The 18,092-nt window shown below is 38.1% G+C and overlaps 2 protein-coding genes and 1 non-coding gene across 4 annotated transcripts in view; 1 reads left to right on the plus strand and 2 right to left on the minus strand.

The window, feature by feature from the left end:
- LOC133657738 (barrier-to-autointegration factor-like protein) overlaps positions 1-673 on the plus strand; it is a 973-nt gene extending 300 nt beyond the window's left edge. The window contains exons 1-3 of one of the 2 annotated variants that reach the window (XM_062059399.1): positions 1-17; positions 235-369; positions 442-673. The exon at positions 1-17 is cut by the window's left edge and continues 300 nt beyond it. In XM_062059399.1, the coding sequence (XP_061915383.1) occupies positions 244-369; positions 442-588 (273 nt within the window). In that variant the 5' untranslated portion in view covers positions 1-17; positions 235-243 and the 3' untranslated portion in view covers positions 589-673. Of the gene's footprint in view, positions 18-231; positions 370-441 lie in introns of both variants that reach the window. The other variant, XM_062059398.1, reaches the window with a different exon arrangement.
- Positions 674-2,606: 1,933 nt separating this feature from the next.
- On the minus strand, positions 2,607-7,711 carry LOC133657740 (cytochrome c oxidase assembly protein COX20, mitochondrial). The gene is made up of 5 exons (XM_062059400.1): positions 7,585-7,711; positions 7,464-7,508; positions 4,521-4,635; positions 4,381-4,444; positions 2,607-4,306 (listed from the first exon to the last, which is right to left on the minus strand). Exons 2-5 carry the CDS (start codon positions 7,494-7,496, stop codon positions 4,162-4,164), a joined length of 357 nt encoding a protein of 118 aa, XP_061915384.1. The 5' UTR covers positions 7,497-7,508; positions 7,585-7,711; the 3' UTR covers positions 2,607-4,161.
- Positions 7,712-8,059: 348 nt separating this feature from the next.
- trnae-uuc (transfer RNA glutamic acid (anticodon UUC)) lies at positions 8,060-8,131 on the minus strand. Its single transcript has one exon. It is a non-coding gene; the product is annotated as a tRNA-Glu (tRNA).
- Positions 8,132-18,092: the final 9,961 nt, after the last annotated feature.

Genomic DNA, 18,092 nt, shown 5'->3' on the forward strand with positions numbered 1-18,092 from the left:
GCGTCTCTTTCGTTCAGGTGAGTGAATAAAGTTATTTTCTGCTGACGCCACTTGCTGACACTTTGAGAACACCTCAAGTGAACTCGTCACAAACTCGAACCATCACGACTTTTAACTTTTAGTCCGCGTTAAGCGAGCTACAGTACCACTTTAAAGTAGACGTCGAAATATATATATTTTTGTCTCACCTGGCAAATGATTTTAAAGCTCCGTGAACGCATCATTGTGTAGCAGGAACACAACATGACGACCACGTCGCAGAAGCACCGAGACTTCGTCGGGGAACCGATGGGCGAAAAGGCCGTCACCGCGCTCTCTGGTATCGGTTCTACGTTGGGCGTCAATCTGAGCAGACAAGGCTTCGATAAGGTACTTCTGCCCCATGACCCATGAACGTCTCACAAAGAGTGTGCGCGTTGTCCTGACGTGTGTTGCGTTCAGGCGAATGTGCTGCTGGGGCAGTTCCTTCTGCTGAAGAAGGACTCGGAGTTGTTCGCCGACTGGTTGAAGGATATCAGTGGCGCGAACGGCCGCCAGGCGTCGGCCTGCACCCTATGTTTGAAGGAGTGGTGTGACGCCTTCCTCTGACACCACGCCATTGTGATGTCTCTTTGTTTACACTACTTTTTGTTTGTTTACAATAAAATGTTGGGTCATTTGCATATTGACCATATATGGGTGCAGCCCTGCACACTTCCTTCAGCATGATTTAAACCAGATGTGTCCAAAGTGTTTTTAACGGCCCGCAAAACATCCGTTAAAAAAAAAAAAAAAAGTGGCATAAAAAAGCTGACAGGTGAAATGTAACGAGAAAAGTTGCAATTTTGACTAACACAAAGCTGTCATTGTTTACAAATAAAAAAAGAAAGAATCAAAATCAATTTTGTTATAAATTATTTACATATTTAAGGCTCCAATTACATACAATTGCATTCATAATAAGTCATAATTTAAAAAAATTCACTTGAAACCTAACAATCCTTTGTTTTAGATGGGTCACTTTTGGATCCCTGAGAATTTTAGTGAGAAAAAAAATCAAAAAATCAAATCCATGTTGTACGTTATTGACCTATTTAAGGCCAATTTGAAAATGTTTGGGAAAAACTGCCGATTTTGTGTGTTGGCCATAAAAAACAAAGTTTTCTGTGAAAAAACCATATATATATATATATATATATATATATATATATTAGAGCCATATCTGTCTGTCAAGTTCATGACGTCACTAAGCGGTTGGCTCAAGGCCAAGGGAAAGTTTACTTGGGGAGGGGCTTTCATCATGCTCAGGTGTTGCTGAGTGGAGGCGCAACAGGTTTTGACTTTGCCAGGCTATTATTTGTTTGCTCCCGTTTATTTTCCGTTTTGCTACAAAGTAAGTTTTATTTACGTGACTGTATGATAATAAACATTTTTGTTAAACATGGACATAATTGTGTGTGTGTGTGTGTATATATATATATATATATATATATATATATATATATATATATATTTTTTTTTTTTTTTAAATCACTTAAAACATAATACTTTTATAAGTGGGGTCTATTTGGATCCCTGAGAATTTTAGTGGGATTTTTTTTAAACTAATTGCTCCAAAAAAAATTCTAGATCAATGTTATGAATTATTGATCTATTAAAGGCCAATATGAAATATTTTTTTTAAATATAGCATATTTTGTGTGTTGGCCATAAAAAACTTAAGTTTTCTGTAACAAAAAAGGCATAAAACCAACTAAAAAATAAACTATATAAAATGACTTATTTTTAACAATAAATTACTTACAAATGCAAATTTTTCTTTCACAAAAATGGCATACAATATAAAAAGTAAAACTTTATATCGATAGAGACTGAACTTGATCAACAGATTAAAGCAATGTGAGTACGAAAAAGGATGTGGGGAAGTTTTAAGACGTAAGATTTTCTGTGCTTTTTTTGGCGATTGAGTTTGTGATGTCATTTCCTGTTTACTACGTCCTCTGCGTAGTGTGGGCTCATGAGTGACTGTGAACACAGTTTTACGGCGAATATAGCACTTTTAATCCTGCCAAAATGCAGATTAGCCGCATATTCGTTTGCAACGACCTTTCTGCATCAAGACAGAATTCGAGGCTCAAAACTCGTTCTCTTCAATGGCGACGTACCGGGTAGTTACACTATTTTGTCACTAGAGGGCGCCAGAGACCACGTTTAAAGTGCTGTCTAAATCACCAGCGTTGAATGGACCGTTTTAATAGGCCATGTATATTTGTTTTATAACTTAATGTAGACTATATTTTATTTGATATACTATTATACATATTATGTTACATTATTGAATAGTATATTGCCTATTTTTATTCTGATAATTATTTGTATTTGTTCTTTTCAGAGCACACACACACAACAATTTGACCAAACTTTAAAATGTCAAATTGTTGCATATTTTGTGTTTTTGTCATGGAAAACTATGTTTTTGTTAACATAAAGTGCATAAATCATTAAAAAAAACTTAATATGGACAGATCTATTTGAAGTTGATCTAAAGATTTAAGCATTGAAGAAGAAACAATATTTGTTTTTTAACATTTTTATGTCCCCGGGAACAAAGTTGAGAAAAGCACTAATAAGAACTAGTTTTCTGTGACAAAAAGCGCATAAAACAAACAATTAAAATATAGGACTTATTTTTGAACTCCTTTTGGATCCTCGTGAAAAAACTGCCCTTGTTCAAAACCTAATGAATCAAAATGGTTATGAATTATTTACTTCTTTAAGGCTCCACTTCCTTACATATTCACATTTTAGGGGGGAAGTAATTGCATATTTCGTGTTTTTGCCATAAAAAACTGGGTTTTCTTAAACAAAAAGGGCATACAAAATAAAAAGTACAAAACTTTACATTGACAGATCTGAAGTTGATCGAGATCAGGGATTCTCAAACTGGTACAAGGGCTCCATCTAGTGGTACGTCAAAGAATCGCTTGATGAAAGTACAGTGTTTTATTTTCCTATATTCAAACAGTGATACTGTCCAAACTGTGTGTAATGTTGTGGCCAAACATATTAAATATACTTGTTAAATAAATCCCTCAGCATTGTTTTTAATGAACACTTAGGCCTACTATGCTGCTGTATTATAATGTTGGTCATTACGGTGGTACTTGGAGAGCCAGGTTTTTTCTGAGGTTGTTTAAAAAACAATGATCGTTGAATAATAAAAAAAATAAATAAATTGATTTTTAACACTTTTATAACCCTAACCCTTTTAGATCCCTTTTTAGTTGGATTTCTTTTTTTTAACTCAGTGGTCGAAACATAATGCATCAAAATCAATGTTATAATTTATTGACCTATTTAAGGCCAATTTGAAATACTTTAGAGGGAAATTATTGCATTTTTTTTTGTTTTTGCCATGAAAAACAAAGTTTTATATGACAATAAGAGCACACAACAAACAAAAACAAAAAATAATATAAAAAATCAATGGATAGATCTGAAGTTGATCAAGAAATTTAGGAACTGAAAGTAAAAAAATAAACGTATTTATTTTTAACCATTTTATAAGTGGGGAACTTTAAGATCCCTAAGAATTTTAGTGGGATTTTTTTAAAACTCATTGCTCAAAAAATAATAATGAATCAAAATCAATGTTATGAATTATTGACTTATTTAGGCTTTTTCATTTTCCACTTTGAACTTCTTTTGGGTCAAATTATTGCATATTTAGTTTTTTTGTCAGAAAAAAATTAAGTTTTTTTTTAACAAAAAGGTCATAAAACATTCAATAAAAACATTATATTGACAGATAGATCTGAAGCTGATCTACAGATTTAAGTTTGTAAAAAACCCCCAACTTATTTTAAACTTTTTTATGACTGAGGTTGACGAGAGCACTATAGGTAAAAAAACAAAAAACTTAAGGATTGTGTTGGTTTTGAAAAATATGAACATTTTTCAGTGTGCGGACCTCAGTGGAAAAAGTTTGGACAACCCTGATTTAAATATACTGTAACCATAGCAACAAGTAAGTCCTCACCTTGTATGAGAGATATTTATGATTACATTTATTACACTTCCTGTATGGGCACTCATGCAGCAGTGTTTCTGTGCAGGTGCAAGCGGTTGTCATGGCAACAACAACAAACATCAGCCGCTTGGAGTTGAGGAGTCTCTGAGGGGTCACGAGGGGCCCGGTGACGCTTCTGTTCTGGTTCTGACTGCAGGGTCCAGACTGGTTCCCTCGTAGACCACCTTGTTTTTCATGGCGTCCTGGATCATCCTCTGCTGCACGCGCATCTTGGCGTTGTTCGTACGACAGTAAGACCTGGCGGACACACTTCCTGTCAGCACACCTGGCTAAACGTGCCGAGTAGTTTTGACAAGGGAAATGAGACTGACCAGGAAGCCAAGGTGGTCAACAGGAAGCCCGCCATGCCGACATCAAAGGACCTCCTGACGCGACCTGCACAGTCAGCGGGTGAGTCCAGACATGAATAATGGATGCAGCGTGTCGGAGACGATGGGGCGTGCACACTCACTCGTGGCCAAAAAGTGCGCCAGTCCGGCAACAACAGAACCTCCGGCTCCGTGCAGGACCGCTTCTCGGGCACACGGCGTCTTCTGCACGTCCAGAATCCAAAGCAGGCGTAAACCCTGCGCGCAGGCACAAATCACTTTATTAGGGACACCTACTGGACCTTGTCCATCCATGACACGAACCATATTTGCACACCTCACTTTTATTTTATTTAGAAATGGTTTGTTTTTTTTTTACATGTGAAAGAGCAATAATTAGACATTCGTATAGACTTATTTAAGGCCACTTTGAAATATTTATGGTTTGGCTTTAGTTTAACCCTAAAACACCTAACGTATCATAAGTGATACAGAAGTTTTGGAGCCCTTTAAATCATCAGTTTCTTTTTTAAATGTCACAGAGCAATAATTACATATAAAAAGACGGTTTGGTTTTCGTTCAACCCTGAAACGCCTAACGTATCGTGAGCGATACAGAAGTTTTTGAGCCCTCTAAATCATCAGGTTTTTTTTTTTTACATGTCAAAGAGCAATTATTACATATAAAAAGACGGTTTGGTTTTCGTTTAACCCTGAAACGCCTAACGTATCGCAAGTGATACATACATTTTTTAACCCTCTACATAAAAGGCCTGACATATCAGATCAGATGCATGCATTACACGTATAATCCACATGAGGGCCGTAATTTACGTATTAGAGGGCTGTCCAGTCATCCAGCGAGATTGCCACAAAGAAGAAACGAGAGACGCCTGATTTTTGAAGAGAAACTGCCACATTTGAAAGAGATAAGGTAAGAAAAAAAAAAAAAGGTTGCTAACACATCAATATGAAGAGTTAATCCGTTGATGCTATGTAAAATTACGTAATATTTCATACTATATTTCAGAGGTGGGACCAAGTCATTGTTTTGCAAGTCACAAGTAAGTCTCAAGTCTTTGCCCTCATGTCAAGTCCTGAGTCAAGTCCAAAGTCAAGACTGGAAAGTCTCAAGTCAAGTCCCAAGTCCTGCATTTTGAGTCCTTTCAAGTCCTTTTAACCACAGACTAATATATTTACACAGATTGAGTATGCTTTTAAAACGCTGTATTTATTTATTCAAACAAGTGCATTTGAAATTGCAGGGAAAAAAATAGTGCTGACATTGCACTTCATTTTAAACTTTTAACTCATTCCTTTACAGAATAAACACATTTGCAAAAACAAGTGCAACTGTACTTATTTGCACAAAAGTGTGAACATAGTATTTCCATGGCATATTGCATTTGAACTGGTTCCACAGCAGTTTCTATCCTGTTCTTACCTTATCTCATTGATCTCATCTCATACTGTATGTGTGTTGATGTGTGCGCACACATGAAAAACATAAATACATGAACATAACAATGAACAGAGTTGGACTTTTTAGATGTCAGGGCCCTAAGCAATATGTACACCTATTCTTAATATAGTATACATTTTAACTGACCTTTATTTGAAAGCAACGTAGATCTAATTGGGACATCGGTCCCTATTGTATTTCTAGCGTTTTATTATTATACCGCCGCCTCTTTGAGCTGTAATTTGACCCCCTTAACATGCTTCAAAACTCACCAAATTGGACACACACATCAGGACTGGCGAAAATTGCAATCTAATCAAAAAACCAAAACTGCGCTCTAGCGCCCCCTAGGAAGAAGACACAGAAAAAACTGCCTCTAACTCCCAGTAGGAATGTCGTAGAGACATGAAACAAAAACCTCTTAGACCTATATTTCATACACTGACAACCCCCAGCAAAAATCAACAGGAAGTTTGCAATTCCCCCTTCAAAACAAAAGTTGAGTAAAAACAGTCACCTTTTTTCAAACATTATCTCCTCTGAGCGCGTTTGTCGTGTCGGCTTCAATTTAGCACAGGAGAGAGATTGAACCCTTCTGATTAAAAGTTGATGAAAGAGTTTTAATTACTGCTCCGGTTTGGATTTTATGAGCCCTCAAAGTCGGTCCCGTTCATCGCTGCTTGCAGCTTTCATTTTTTGATTGGCTATTGTACTGAGAGCACACACGCTGACAGACAAAATGAAAGATACAAAGCGCTCCTGAATAACTTTTTAATCTTTGGGTTTTGGGGAAAGTAGCAAGTCTTGTCGAGTCAAAAGGCTCAAGTCCAAGTGAAGTCCCAAGTCATTGATGTTAAAGTCTAAGTGGAGTTGCAAGTTGCTTTACATTTTGTCAAGTCGAGTCTAAAGTCATCAAATTCATGACTCGAGTCCAGGTCATGTGACTCGAGTCCACCCCTCTGCTATATTTTATAGGAAAACTGTTTTGAAAATGTGTGTATCGAATTTGAAACGGCAGGTATAAAAAGGTAATTTAACTCTAAATTAGTCAATTGGCATTTTATTGCATTTCACGCATTAAAAATACAATACATTGTGCTTTTATAAATAAAAAAGAATGATTCATCCATGATCACCTGGTCTTTGTCAAGCAGGACTCAAAACACCATATTGTTTGTTTTCCTTCAAGCGAGTCCGCAGTCTTGCCTTTAAATAGCAACTTCCGTTTCCGCTATTTAGGAACATTTTTTTGGATTTCAAAATAAACTCGAACAAACCAAACCGTTCTTTGCTCATAATTTCCATTTATGAAATAAAATAAATCAATGACCGAAAGATATGCTGACCTTGCAACTATTTATTCATACGTGCTTCATTTTTGTCTTGACCCGGCGTGTACCTAATAAAGAGGCTGCCGAGTTTCAACTATTAAAGGATGCCTCCTTTGACGAAGGGAATCGGTTAAAACAACACTTGACATAAATCTTAATAATTACGTTAATGCGATAAAGACAAGTACACCGAGAGAGAACATAACACTGTTTTAACACTATTTGTTAAGGACGCGAGAGACGAGCTAGCTAGCTCGCTAACGTAAGTCCATTACGTCACTTCCATCGCTTACCTTTTTGTTGTTATTCTCTTCGTCTTCGGCCATTTCACACCACACCTGAAATATATTACTTTATAAATTACCTTTCTTTAAAAATAAAAAAATATATATATATTTTTAAGGACAAATCGACCTTTCCAGCAGTTACATATGCGCCGTGCTGAACTGGTCCGACGCCTTGCAATGTCCGACTACTCCAGGAAATGCCACTTCACAGCTGTATGGTTCCGCTTCATTGCAGCATTTCCGCAACATAAACTGCGTATTTATTTGCTTCACTTGACTTGTGCAGCGTATTTAACTAAGAAAATAAGGCTTATCGTGTCGGTGTAAGTAAGAGGAATGCTAAAGAAGGAACACACATGACGTCACAAACCAGAACCGTGTTTGATTGATTGAGACTTTTATTAGTAGATTGCACAGTACAGTACATATTCCGTACAATTGACCACTAAATGGTAACACCCGAATACGTTTTTCAACTTGTTTAAGTCGGGGTCCACGTAAATCCATTCATGGTAACACACAGGATGTTGATTAATTACCAGTTATTGCAACACAAAGGAGATGTTGTGTGGATTTTACACGATCTTGTTTCAAAATAGAAGTTCCCATACCGGGAGTCGAACCCGGGCCGCCTGGGTGAAAACCAGGAATCCTAACCGCTAGACCATATGGGACATGCCTTAGCAACAACTTGTAACCATGACGACATAGGGGCGGAGTCAGCTCAAATTGTTTTTATTATACATGTGAAAGACAACAAAGACGTTGGAGACACACATTCATTCATTCATCTTTAGACACGCCCACTTTTATCCCATTGTCTCATAAGTTCTCCCCACAGGTGAATGACGTCGGTGTGGGAGGGGCTATGACTTGTAATGACATGACACTGCATTTAGTGGACTGATGTGGACACAAGGTGTGCAGGTTGGATTCCCTCAGCAGGAAGTGATGTCATCATTTGCCGCCTTGGACTCTGTGGTCATCCTCCCCTCCCCTCCCCTCCCTCAGGTCCGGGACTCGGAGGCCCCAGGTCGCCGTCCTTGGAGCTGCTGGTGCTGGCGGCTCTGGCGATCCGACTGAGCGTGTGCTCGTACGGCGGCGGTAGGTAGACCATGAGGAAGACGCCGTCCGCGGCATCCTGCTCGGAGGCGGAGCTCGGCAGCCGCTGCTGCTGCTGCTGGCGGCCTCGGCGGAGCGACGACAGCAGCTGGCAGTTCCGTTCGGGGTCCTGCAGGTCCTCCAGGGCGATCACGTTGGCCAATCCCAGCTTCCCGTTGAAGACCAAGCCCCGCCTGCGCCGCCACAGCACGAAGCCCACAGCGCTGAGGAGGAGGAGGATGAAGGAGACGGTTGCTATGGCGATGGTGGTGATAGACCCTGCACTGAGGGCCTCCCCGCCTGAACTCTGCAATCACATGGCACATGACATATAGGTCACATGACGCCATAACGTCAAGATCATCAAAAAAAAAATGGAGGACGTTCTTTATTACGATTCTGAATCGATTTGTAACTTTACATTTTTTTAAATGTTTTTTTTCGGCCATCCCCACGCTTACTCATACGTCAACATCCACTTGTAGCCTGTTTTATCATCATTTATTTACTAAATAAAAATATTGCAAGAATCTGTTTGAGTCGATCCCAGTTCGATTTGAATTGTGAGTTGCTGTAACAGTAACAGTCCCATCCGACCAGTGAGTTTTCCTGTCAGTGTCGTCACGGTGCTTGTCCAGCAGAGGGCGCGCACGGTGCGGCGAGGACTAATGCAGTACTGCCACATAACCACTAAAGGGCAGTAAAGAACACGATGGGCAAAATATTCCATCTAAGTATTAAGTTGCTGTGTATTTCTTTAGTATTCATACACTTTGGAAATAGAACAACATGAAACTTGTTACTTTATTTTTAAATAAATAGTAAACACATATATATATATATATATATATATATATATATATATATATATATATATATATATATATATATATACATATATATACATATATATATATATATATATATATATACATATATATATATATATATATATATATACATATATATATATATATATATATATATATATATATATATATATATATATATATATATATATATATATATATATATATATATATATATAATTTATGTATTTTTTACTTTAGAAGGAGAACTTTGGAAACGTGTTACCTTATTGTAAAATTGCAAAAAATATATGTATAAGAAAATAAATAAAAATATATTTTTATGTTTATATAAAAATATTTCTATACATATGTATTAAATATATATATATTTTTTCCCGTATATAATTTTAAAAAATAATTTATGTCTTTGATATTCATACACTTTAGAAGTAAAACATTGGAAACTTGTTACCTTATTGTAAAATAAATAGCAATATATATTGTTTTCTTCTCCTTATATAATATAGGGATAAGAAAAAAAAATTTTTGTATTCATATGTATTAAAATAAAATAAAATAAATATATATATATATATATATTTCTTCCAGTATATATATTTTTAAAATCACTTATGTCTTTGATATTCATACACTTTAGAAGTAAAACATTGGAAATTTGTTACCTCATTGTAAAATAAATAGTTAAAAAAAATAATAATACAAAAACATATTCATAAAAAATATACATGATTAAATATACATATATATATATATTTATATACACATATAAATAAATAAATAAATATATATATATATATATATATATATATATATATATATATATATAGTATTTAAAAAATGGTGTGTTTTTCTTAAATCACTTTGTATATATATATATATGTATATATATATATATATATATATATATATATATATATATATATATATATATATATATATATATATATATATATATATATATATATATATATATATTTGTATGTGTATTTTTAATCATATGTTTGTATGTATATTTTTTATAAATATGTTTTTGTATTATATATTTTTTTAATTATTCATTTTAAAATAAAGTAACAAGTTGTTTTACTTCTAAATTGTATGAATATCAGACATAAATGATTAAAAAAAATTATATCCTGGACAAAAAAAGAAAAAAAGATAAACAAATATATATATATATATATATATATATATATATATATATATATATATATATATATATATATATATATATATATATATATATATATATATATATGCCACAAAGTGATTCTAAATTAAAATAAACATACAATTTCAAAAACAATACTATATATACGTATATATATATATATATATATATATATGTGTGTGTGTGTGTGTGTGTGTGTATGTGTGTGTGTGTGTGTGTGTACTCACAGCAGGCTGTCTATCCGTGGATGGCAGTGCAGACGCTCCGGTCCACCAGTCCAAAGAGTCTCGACCAGCCGGTCCAAACTTTGTCCAGCTGCTGTCCAGAAGAGTCCGCATGGTGGGAGGCCAACGTGGTCGGGAGCCTCGGTAGCTGTCGGAGCTTTGGCCACTGAGCGCGCTCAGACATACACGGAGGCGCAAAAAAGATCACCAATCCACTAAGAGCACTGACAGCTGTCAGCACCACATCTGCATCGATATGGAGCAGAGGGAGGGGACGTGTGTGTGTGTGTGCGTGTGTGTGTGCGTGTGTGTGTGCGTGCGTGTGTTTGTGTGCGTGTGTGAGTGTGTGTGCGTGTGTGTGTGTGCGTGTGTGTGCGTGTGTGTGTGTGTGCGTGCGTGTGTGTGCGTGTGCGTGCGTGTGTGTGTGTGTGTGTGTGTGCGTGTGCCCTTGATGCTGTTGAGCCTCAGTGATCTGTTTTTGTCACGTCAACTGTGTCACATGTTATTATTATGACAATAATTCATGAAAAAGTTGTGATACAGACCAGGGGCTTCCAAAGTGCGGGCCGAGGGCCAATTGTGACCCATAGCTAATTCATAGCACAATTGTTAGCATTTTTATATTAGCATGCTAGCATTTTAAACACATTTTTGCAGATACACACCTCAGAGTAATATATCATGGTATTTAACACGTTATGGTTAAAATTTTACCATGCTAACATTAGCATGCTAGCTGTTTTGCTAATTTTGTTATAGTTAAGATTTTAGCATGCTAACATTAGCATGCTAGCTGTTTTGCTAATTTTGCAATTTTAAACACATTTTTTAGGTACACACCTCAGAATAATATATCATGGTATTTAACACGTTATAGCAAACATTTTAGCATGCTAGCGGTTTTGCTAATTTTGCAGTTATACACCTCAGCGTCAAATATTTTGTTACTTGAAAGATGATACCTGTTAGCATGCTAACATTAGCTAGCATACTATTTTCTTTAACTAATTTTATTGGTATACACCTCAGCCATATTTTTTATACTTGATGCATGCTAATGTTAGCACGCTCGCATTTTAGACACATTGTTCAGGTACACACCTCAGAGTAATATATCATGCTATTTAACACGTTATAGTTCGAATTTTAGCATGTTAACATTAGCATGCTAGATGTTTTGCTAATTTTGCGGGTATACACCTCAGCGTCAAATATTTTGTCACTTGAAGGATAATACCTGTTAGCATGCTAACATTAGCTAGCATACTGTTTTCTTTGGCTAATTTTGTTGGTATACACCTCAGCCATATTTTTTGTACGTGATGCATGCAAACGTTAGCAGGCTAGCATTTTAAAAACATTTTTGCAGGTATACACCTCAGAGTAATATATCATGGTATTTAATAGGTTGTGAGTTCAAACCCCGGCCGAGTCATACCAAAGACTATAAAAATGGGACCCATTACCTCCCTGCTTGGCACTCAGCATCAAGGGTTGGAATTGGGGGTTAAATCACCAAAATGATTCCCGGGCGCGGCCACCGCTGCTGCTCACTGCTCCCCTCCCCTCCCAGGGGGTGATCAAGGGTGATGGGTCAAATGCAGAGAATAATTTCGCCACACCTAGTGTGTGTGTGACAATCATTGGCACTTTAACTTAACACGTTATAGTTAGCATTTTAGCATGCTAGCTGTTTTGCTAATTTTGCAGTTATACACCTCAGCGTCAAATATTTTGTCACTTGAAGGATGATACCTGTTAGCATGCTAATATTAGCTAGCATACTGTTTTCTTTAGCTAATTTTGTTGGTATACACTTTAGCCATATTTTTTGTACTTGATGCATGCTAACGTTAGCACGCTAGCATTTTAAACACATTTTTCAAGTACACACCTCAGAATAATATATCATGGTATTTAACACGTTATAGTTAAAATTTTAGCATGTTAACATGAGCATGCTAGCTGTTTTGCTAATTTCGCGGGTATACACCTCAGCGTCAAATATTTTGTTACTTGAAGGATGATACCTGTTAGCATGCTAACATTAACTAGCATACTGTTTTCTTTAGCTAATTTTGTGGGTATACACCTAAGCCATATTTTTTGTACTTGATGCATGCTAACATTAGCACGCTAGCATTTTAAACACATTTTTCAGGTACACACCTCAGAGTAATATATCATGGTATTTAACACAGTATAGTTAGCATTTACCATGCTAACATTAGCATGCTAGCTGTTTTGCTAATTTTGCAGTTATACACCTCAGCATCAAATATTTTGTCACTTGACAAATGCCACTTGTTAGCATGTTAGCTTCAGTTTGCTAGCTTTTTTACGACTAATTTGGTAAGTATACACCTCAGTCATATTTAGGTACTTGATGCATGCTATCATTAGCATGCTAGCATTGTAAACACATTTTCAGGTACACACCTGAGACTAATATATTTTGGTATTTGACACATGTTGCAGTTAGCATTTTAGCATGCAAACAGTAGCATGCTAGCTTTTTTTTAAGCTTATTTTGCAGGTATACACCTTAGCATCAAATATTTTTGTTACTTGACGCATGATACCTGTTATCATGCTAGCTTTTTCTCTAGCTAATTTTGTTGGTTTATACCTGAGTCACATTTCGGTACTTGATACATGCTAACATTAGCATGCTAGCATTGTAAACACATTTTTCAGGTACACACCTGAGAGTAATATATTTTGGTACTTTACACATGTTGCAGTTAGTATCTTAGCATGCTAACATTAGCATTGTTAGAATAATCATGCATATATTATCACACAACTTTAGTATGCTTAAAGTCTGTTGCTGTAGTTATTAGCTATTGTGCTCAAGCTGTACTTTTTCTATCTGTACAAGGACAAAAACATCTTGTCTGAGGGGTGGCCTCAGCCGCAGATGTTATCTTTGTTTTAGCCCGCTAACAGCCAAGGACTTCAAGGACCTCAACGAAGATAAGACGACAGCACGCAGACGAAGCAGAGACAAGGAGAAAATCACAAGGCCCCGGCACATTCCGTCACGTATTGTGCGTACTGGAGCGGCTTTGCGTGATATGTGTGGCCACTCCTTTTAGAGGCGGCCTCAGTGATGTTGACTGGGGAACTCCTGGATATATAGAGGGACGCGGGAGCTGGACCTTAGAGCGTAGGGCGAGACTGTGACTAAGTGTGTGTTCTCCTCATGAGCTAAATTGAACTCTTGTCTCTGCATGATTCCTTGCTTCTTGTCTGTTTAATAGATGTCATCAGTGTTTGAATCTGACAAGCATGCTAGGTTTTTTTTTTTTTAGCTGATTCACCGGCATACACCTCAGTGTTGTATACATTTTGGCGTTTCACTAATGTTAAACGTAAGCATACTGTTGTTAGCATGCTATGTTTTTGTTTGTTTAAGCTAATTTTGCTCTCGTTTTTCGTTGATTGACGCTACTTGGCTCGCTTGCTAACTGTTAGTATTTTAGCTCAGCTTTGGCTCTGCAACTTTCACGCAAAATTTCGACTGGAATTTATTTTTCTAGTGCAGGGGTCGGCAACCCAAAATGTTGAAAGAGCCATAATGGACCAAAAATACAAAAACAAATCTGTCAGGAGCCGCAAAAAATTAAAAGCCATATTACATGTATCATGAGATATAAATTTAATTAAGATGACTTAAAGGAAAGTAAATGAGCTCAAATATATAGCTACAAATGAGGCATAATGATGCAATGTGTACATATCGCTAGCCTAAATAGCATGTTAGCATCGATTAGCTTGCAGTCATGCAGTGACCAAATATGTTTGATTAGCACTCCACACAAGTCAATAACATCAACAAAACTCACCTTTGTGCATTCACGCACAACGTTTAAAGTTTGGTGGACCAAATGAGACAGAAAAAGAAGTGGCATAAAACACGTCCTACAAAGTCGGAGAAAGGTCTAGATGTAAACAAACTATACGGTGAGTTCAAGGACCGCCAAAATTAGTAGGACAAAACGGCGCTCGCCAAATACTCGAATCAGTGAAGCATGTTTAATATAAACAGTGTGATTTATAACGATTAGGGAGGTTTGTGTCATGTTTGTCCTCATACAGAAACCATACTAAAACAAAAAATATATTTTTTTCCCCTCAACTTTTTCCATTCTTCATACATTTTTGAAAAATCTCCAGAGAGCCACTAGGGCGGCGCTAAAGAGCCGCATGCGGCTCTAGAGCCGCGGGTTGCCGACCCCCGTTCTAGTGTATACTATCCTAATTTTAAGATGAAAACTACAAAAATGGCCGCCGCATCCATTGATTTATCAATCTGAGCAGCCCGATATAGATAATATTGAATATAAATGTTAGAATAATTGTTTGTAAGTTATCACAAAAAACTTTGTATTACATTGAGTTCCTGACAAGAAGACAAAAGCTGTCTTTGAAACCTACCAAGAGTAAGGCTCGTAAAAGTCCACTGTGTAGGGCAGGGGTCGGCAACCCGCGGCTCCGGAGCCGCATGCGGCTCCTTGACCACTGTGATGCGGCTCAGCTACATACATGCCGACCCCCTCGATTTTCACAGGAGACTTATGGATGTCAGTGTCTCTCATAGACTACTCCCAGGCAAAACTAATCCTATTTACACTCTAATTACTATATAAAGGGCATGCCCTAATTGCACTGTAGTAATTGTCCTCTATAGCATTTACATACAGCGTGCCAGTCCAGCCACATGTTGCATATTGTTATTACTTGCACACACAGGAGAAGCATACTTACTCATCAGCCACACAGCTTACACTGACGGTAGCCGTATCAAACAACTTTAACATTGTTACGTTACAAATATGCGCCACACTGTGAACCCACACCAAAAAAGAATGAAAAACACATTTCTGGAGAACATCCCACTGTAACACAACATAAACACAACACAACCATTACCCAGAATCCCATGCAGCCCTAACTCTTCCGGTCTACATTATACACCCCCGCTACCACCAAATCCCCCCACACATCAACCCCCCCCCCTCTCCGTGCGTTGGTTGAGCGGAAGAGTTAGGGCTGCATGGGATTCTGGGTATTGGTACCGTCAGTGTAAGATGTGTGGCTGCTGAGTTAGTAGCCTTGCTGTCTCTTACGTGAGCAAGCTTAAGCTGCATTCCGCTTGTGGCCGCGCAGGTACACTGATTGGGCAGACTGTAGAGGGCGCCTAATGCAGTGTCATCACGCTCTGATTTTCGGGAGTTTCCCGGGAAAAATGAGAAGGTTGAGAAGGTTGGCAAGTGTGACGCTATCAAGCGCCATTCACTCAAAACTCGCGGGCTGCACTAACATCAAATTTTCACTCAAAACTCGCGGGCTGCACTAACATCAAATTTCCACATTAAAGTGCGTGCCGGTGCGTGTGTCTGAGACCCCTGGTTAACATAGCACAAAGCATGTAAGCTTTGTATGTGGTGTTTTTCATTTTAAATTAAAAAAAAAATTTTGTGGCTCCCATTACTTTCTTTAATGTGTGAAACTTGCCAAAATGGCTCTTTGAGTGGTAAAGGTTGCCGACCCCTGGTGTAGGGGGAAGCAAGATGAAGGTGTTCCTGTGTTCTTTCATGTATGGTAATCAACAGAAGGATGTTGTTCTGGCCCAAGGACTTCAGAACGGAGAGATGACAGGATCTGCCCAATTTCCAGACAACCTCTTTTTGAGTATTTTACGAACTCTTTTTGAACTATTTTGTGGTACTCTCTTTAAACTATTTTACGAACTCTTTTTGAACTATTTTATGGACCTCTTTTTGAACTATTTTACGAACTCTTTTTGAATTGACCTTACCTGTGAATTGTTTACGACCTTTTCTGTGAACTTTTTGCGACCTTTGTCCTTTGGAAACAAAGGTGGCCATGTGGTCGGGGGGGGGGGGGTCCAAAATAAAAGAAGGAGGCATGCAATCTTTTGGCAGACCGTGCTGGAGACTGTCCAAAAGTACACAGTGTGTCCAGGCGTGTCTCCTCAATTGAGTCCAAATTGAATTCTGTCTCTGTTGAATTCTTTGCCTCTTGTCTTGTTTAATAGACGTCATCAGTGTTTGAACCTGACAATAAATATTGAACATAGATGTATGTATAAAAGATCTCATGAGGTGATATATATTGTGTGTACATCTTCTCAATTAGCATGAAAATAAAAGATTCCACAGCTGGACTGACCAGACTGACTACAATGCCCGGTGGCGACGCCCAATGACAGGCCACGCCCCCGCTTAGAAAGTGCGTCACATGTCAGCGTCACATGCGCACGGTTGAGTCAAAGCCGCTTTGCTTCCCGCTGGGCTCCAAACTTTATTAAAACGTCTTGGGCTCACTTCCTGTTTAATCACCAATCGGCTCCGCCCCCGGCGGCCGCCACAAAACAACGGCGGCTTAATGAGACGCTCTCCCGCCAAAATAAGGGCGCGCGTGGAAGCTGCCGAGGTCGGGGGATCATCTCTAATCCCGATAGTCAAGTGAACATTGTGCTGCGCGCACACACAAGGCGCCATGACACCGCGACTCACACTTAACACCCGTAAATCCTCTCTGGCGTGCTCACGCTCGCCAACATCTGCTCCTCGCACGCGCCGCCACGCTGGCCTACTTTCGGCGACATGCCGTGTCAGCAGAAAAAAAAAAAAAAAACGACATTTTGAGCGAGGTGACCCACAACCACAACAGCATTAGCAGCTGGAGATGTGACGTTCGCGAACGAATCAAGTCTTTTGAACGGCTCTTTTTATCAAGGAGAACCGATTACCAGCTGCAACTGGACTACAAAATGAGTCCAATTATCAAAGGAAATCTAACTTTTTTTCTATAAACTGTAACAAGGAGCTTTTTGAACGGCTCTTTGAAAGGAACGACTCTTTAAGATCTGACTCTCTTCAAAGAGTCGTAAATCGTGCTCTTATTGGACGCCATAAACTCGGTCAGAACATTCCATGAGTCAAGGGTGACTCGCATGATCAGAAACCCGCTATTAAGGCTCCACCCCTCCCGTCTGCACTGGGTCAGCGCTGATTGGTCGACTAGAACGACTCTTTAAGATCCGACTCACCCGTGTTCTTATTGGACGCCATAAACTTGGCCAGAATGTTCCATAAATCAAGGGTGAGTCACATGATCAAAACCCCGCTATGAAGGCTCCGCCCCTCCCATCGGCACTGGGTCAGCGCCGATTGGTCGACTTGAACGACTCTTTAAGATCCGACTCTCTTCAAAGAGTCTTAAATCGTGTTCTTATTGGACACCATAAACTCGGCCAGAACGTTCCATAAGTCAA

Source organism: Entelurus aequoreus, linkage group LG09 (genome assembly GCF_033978785.1).
Source record: "Entelurus aequoreus isolate RoL-2023_Sb linkage group LG09, RoL_Eaeq_v1.1, whole genome shotgun sequence".
NCBI lineage: Eukaryota > Metazoa > Chordata > Actinopteri > Syngnathiformes > Syngnathidae > Entelurus > Entelurus aequoreus.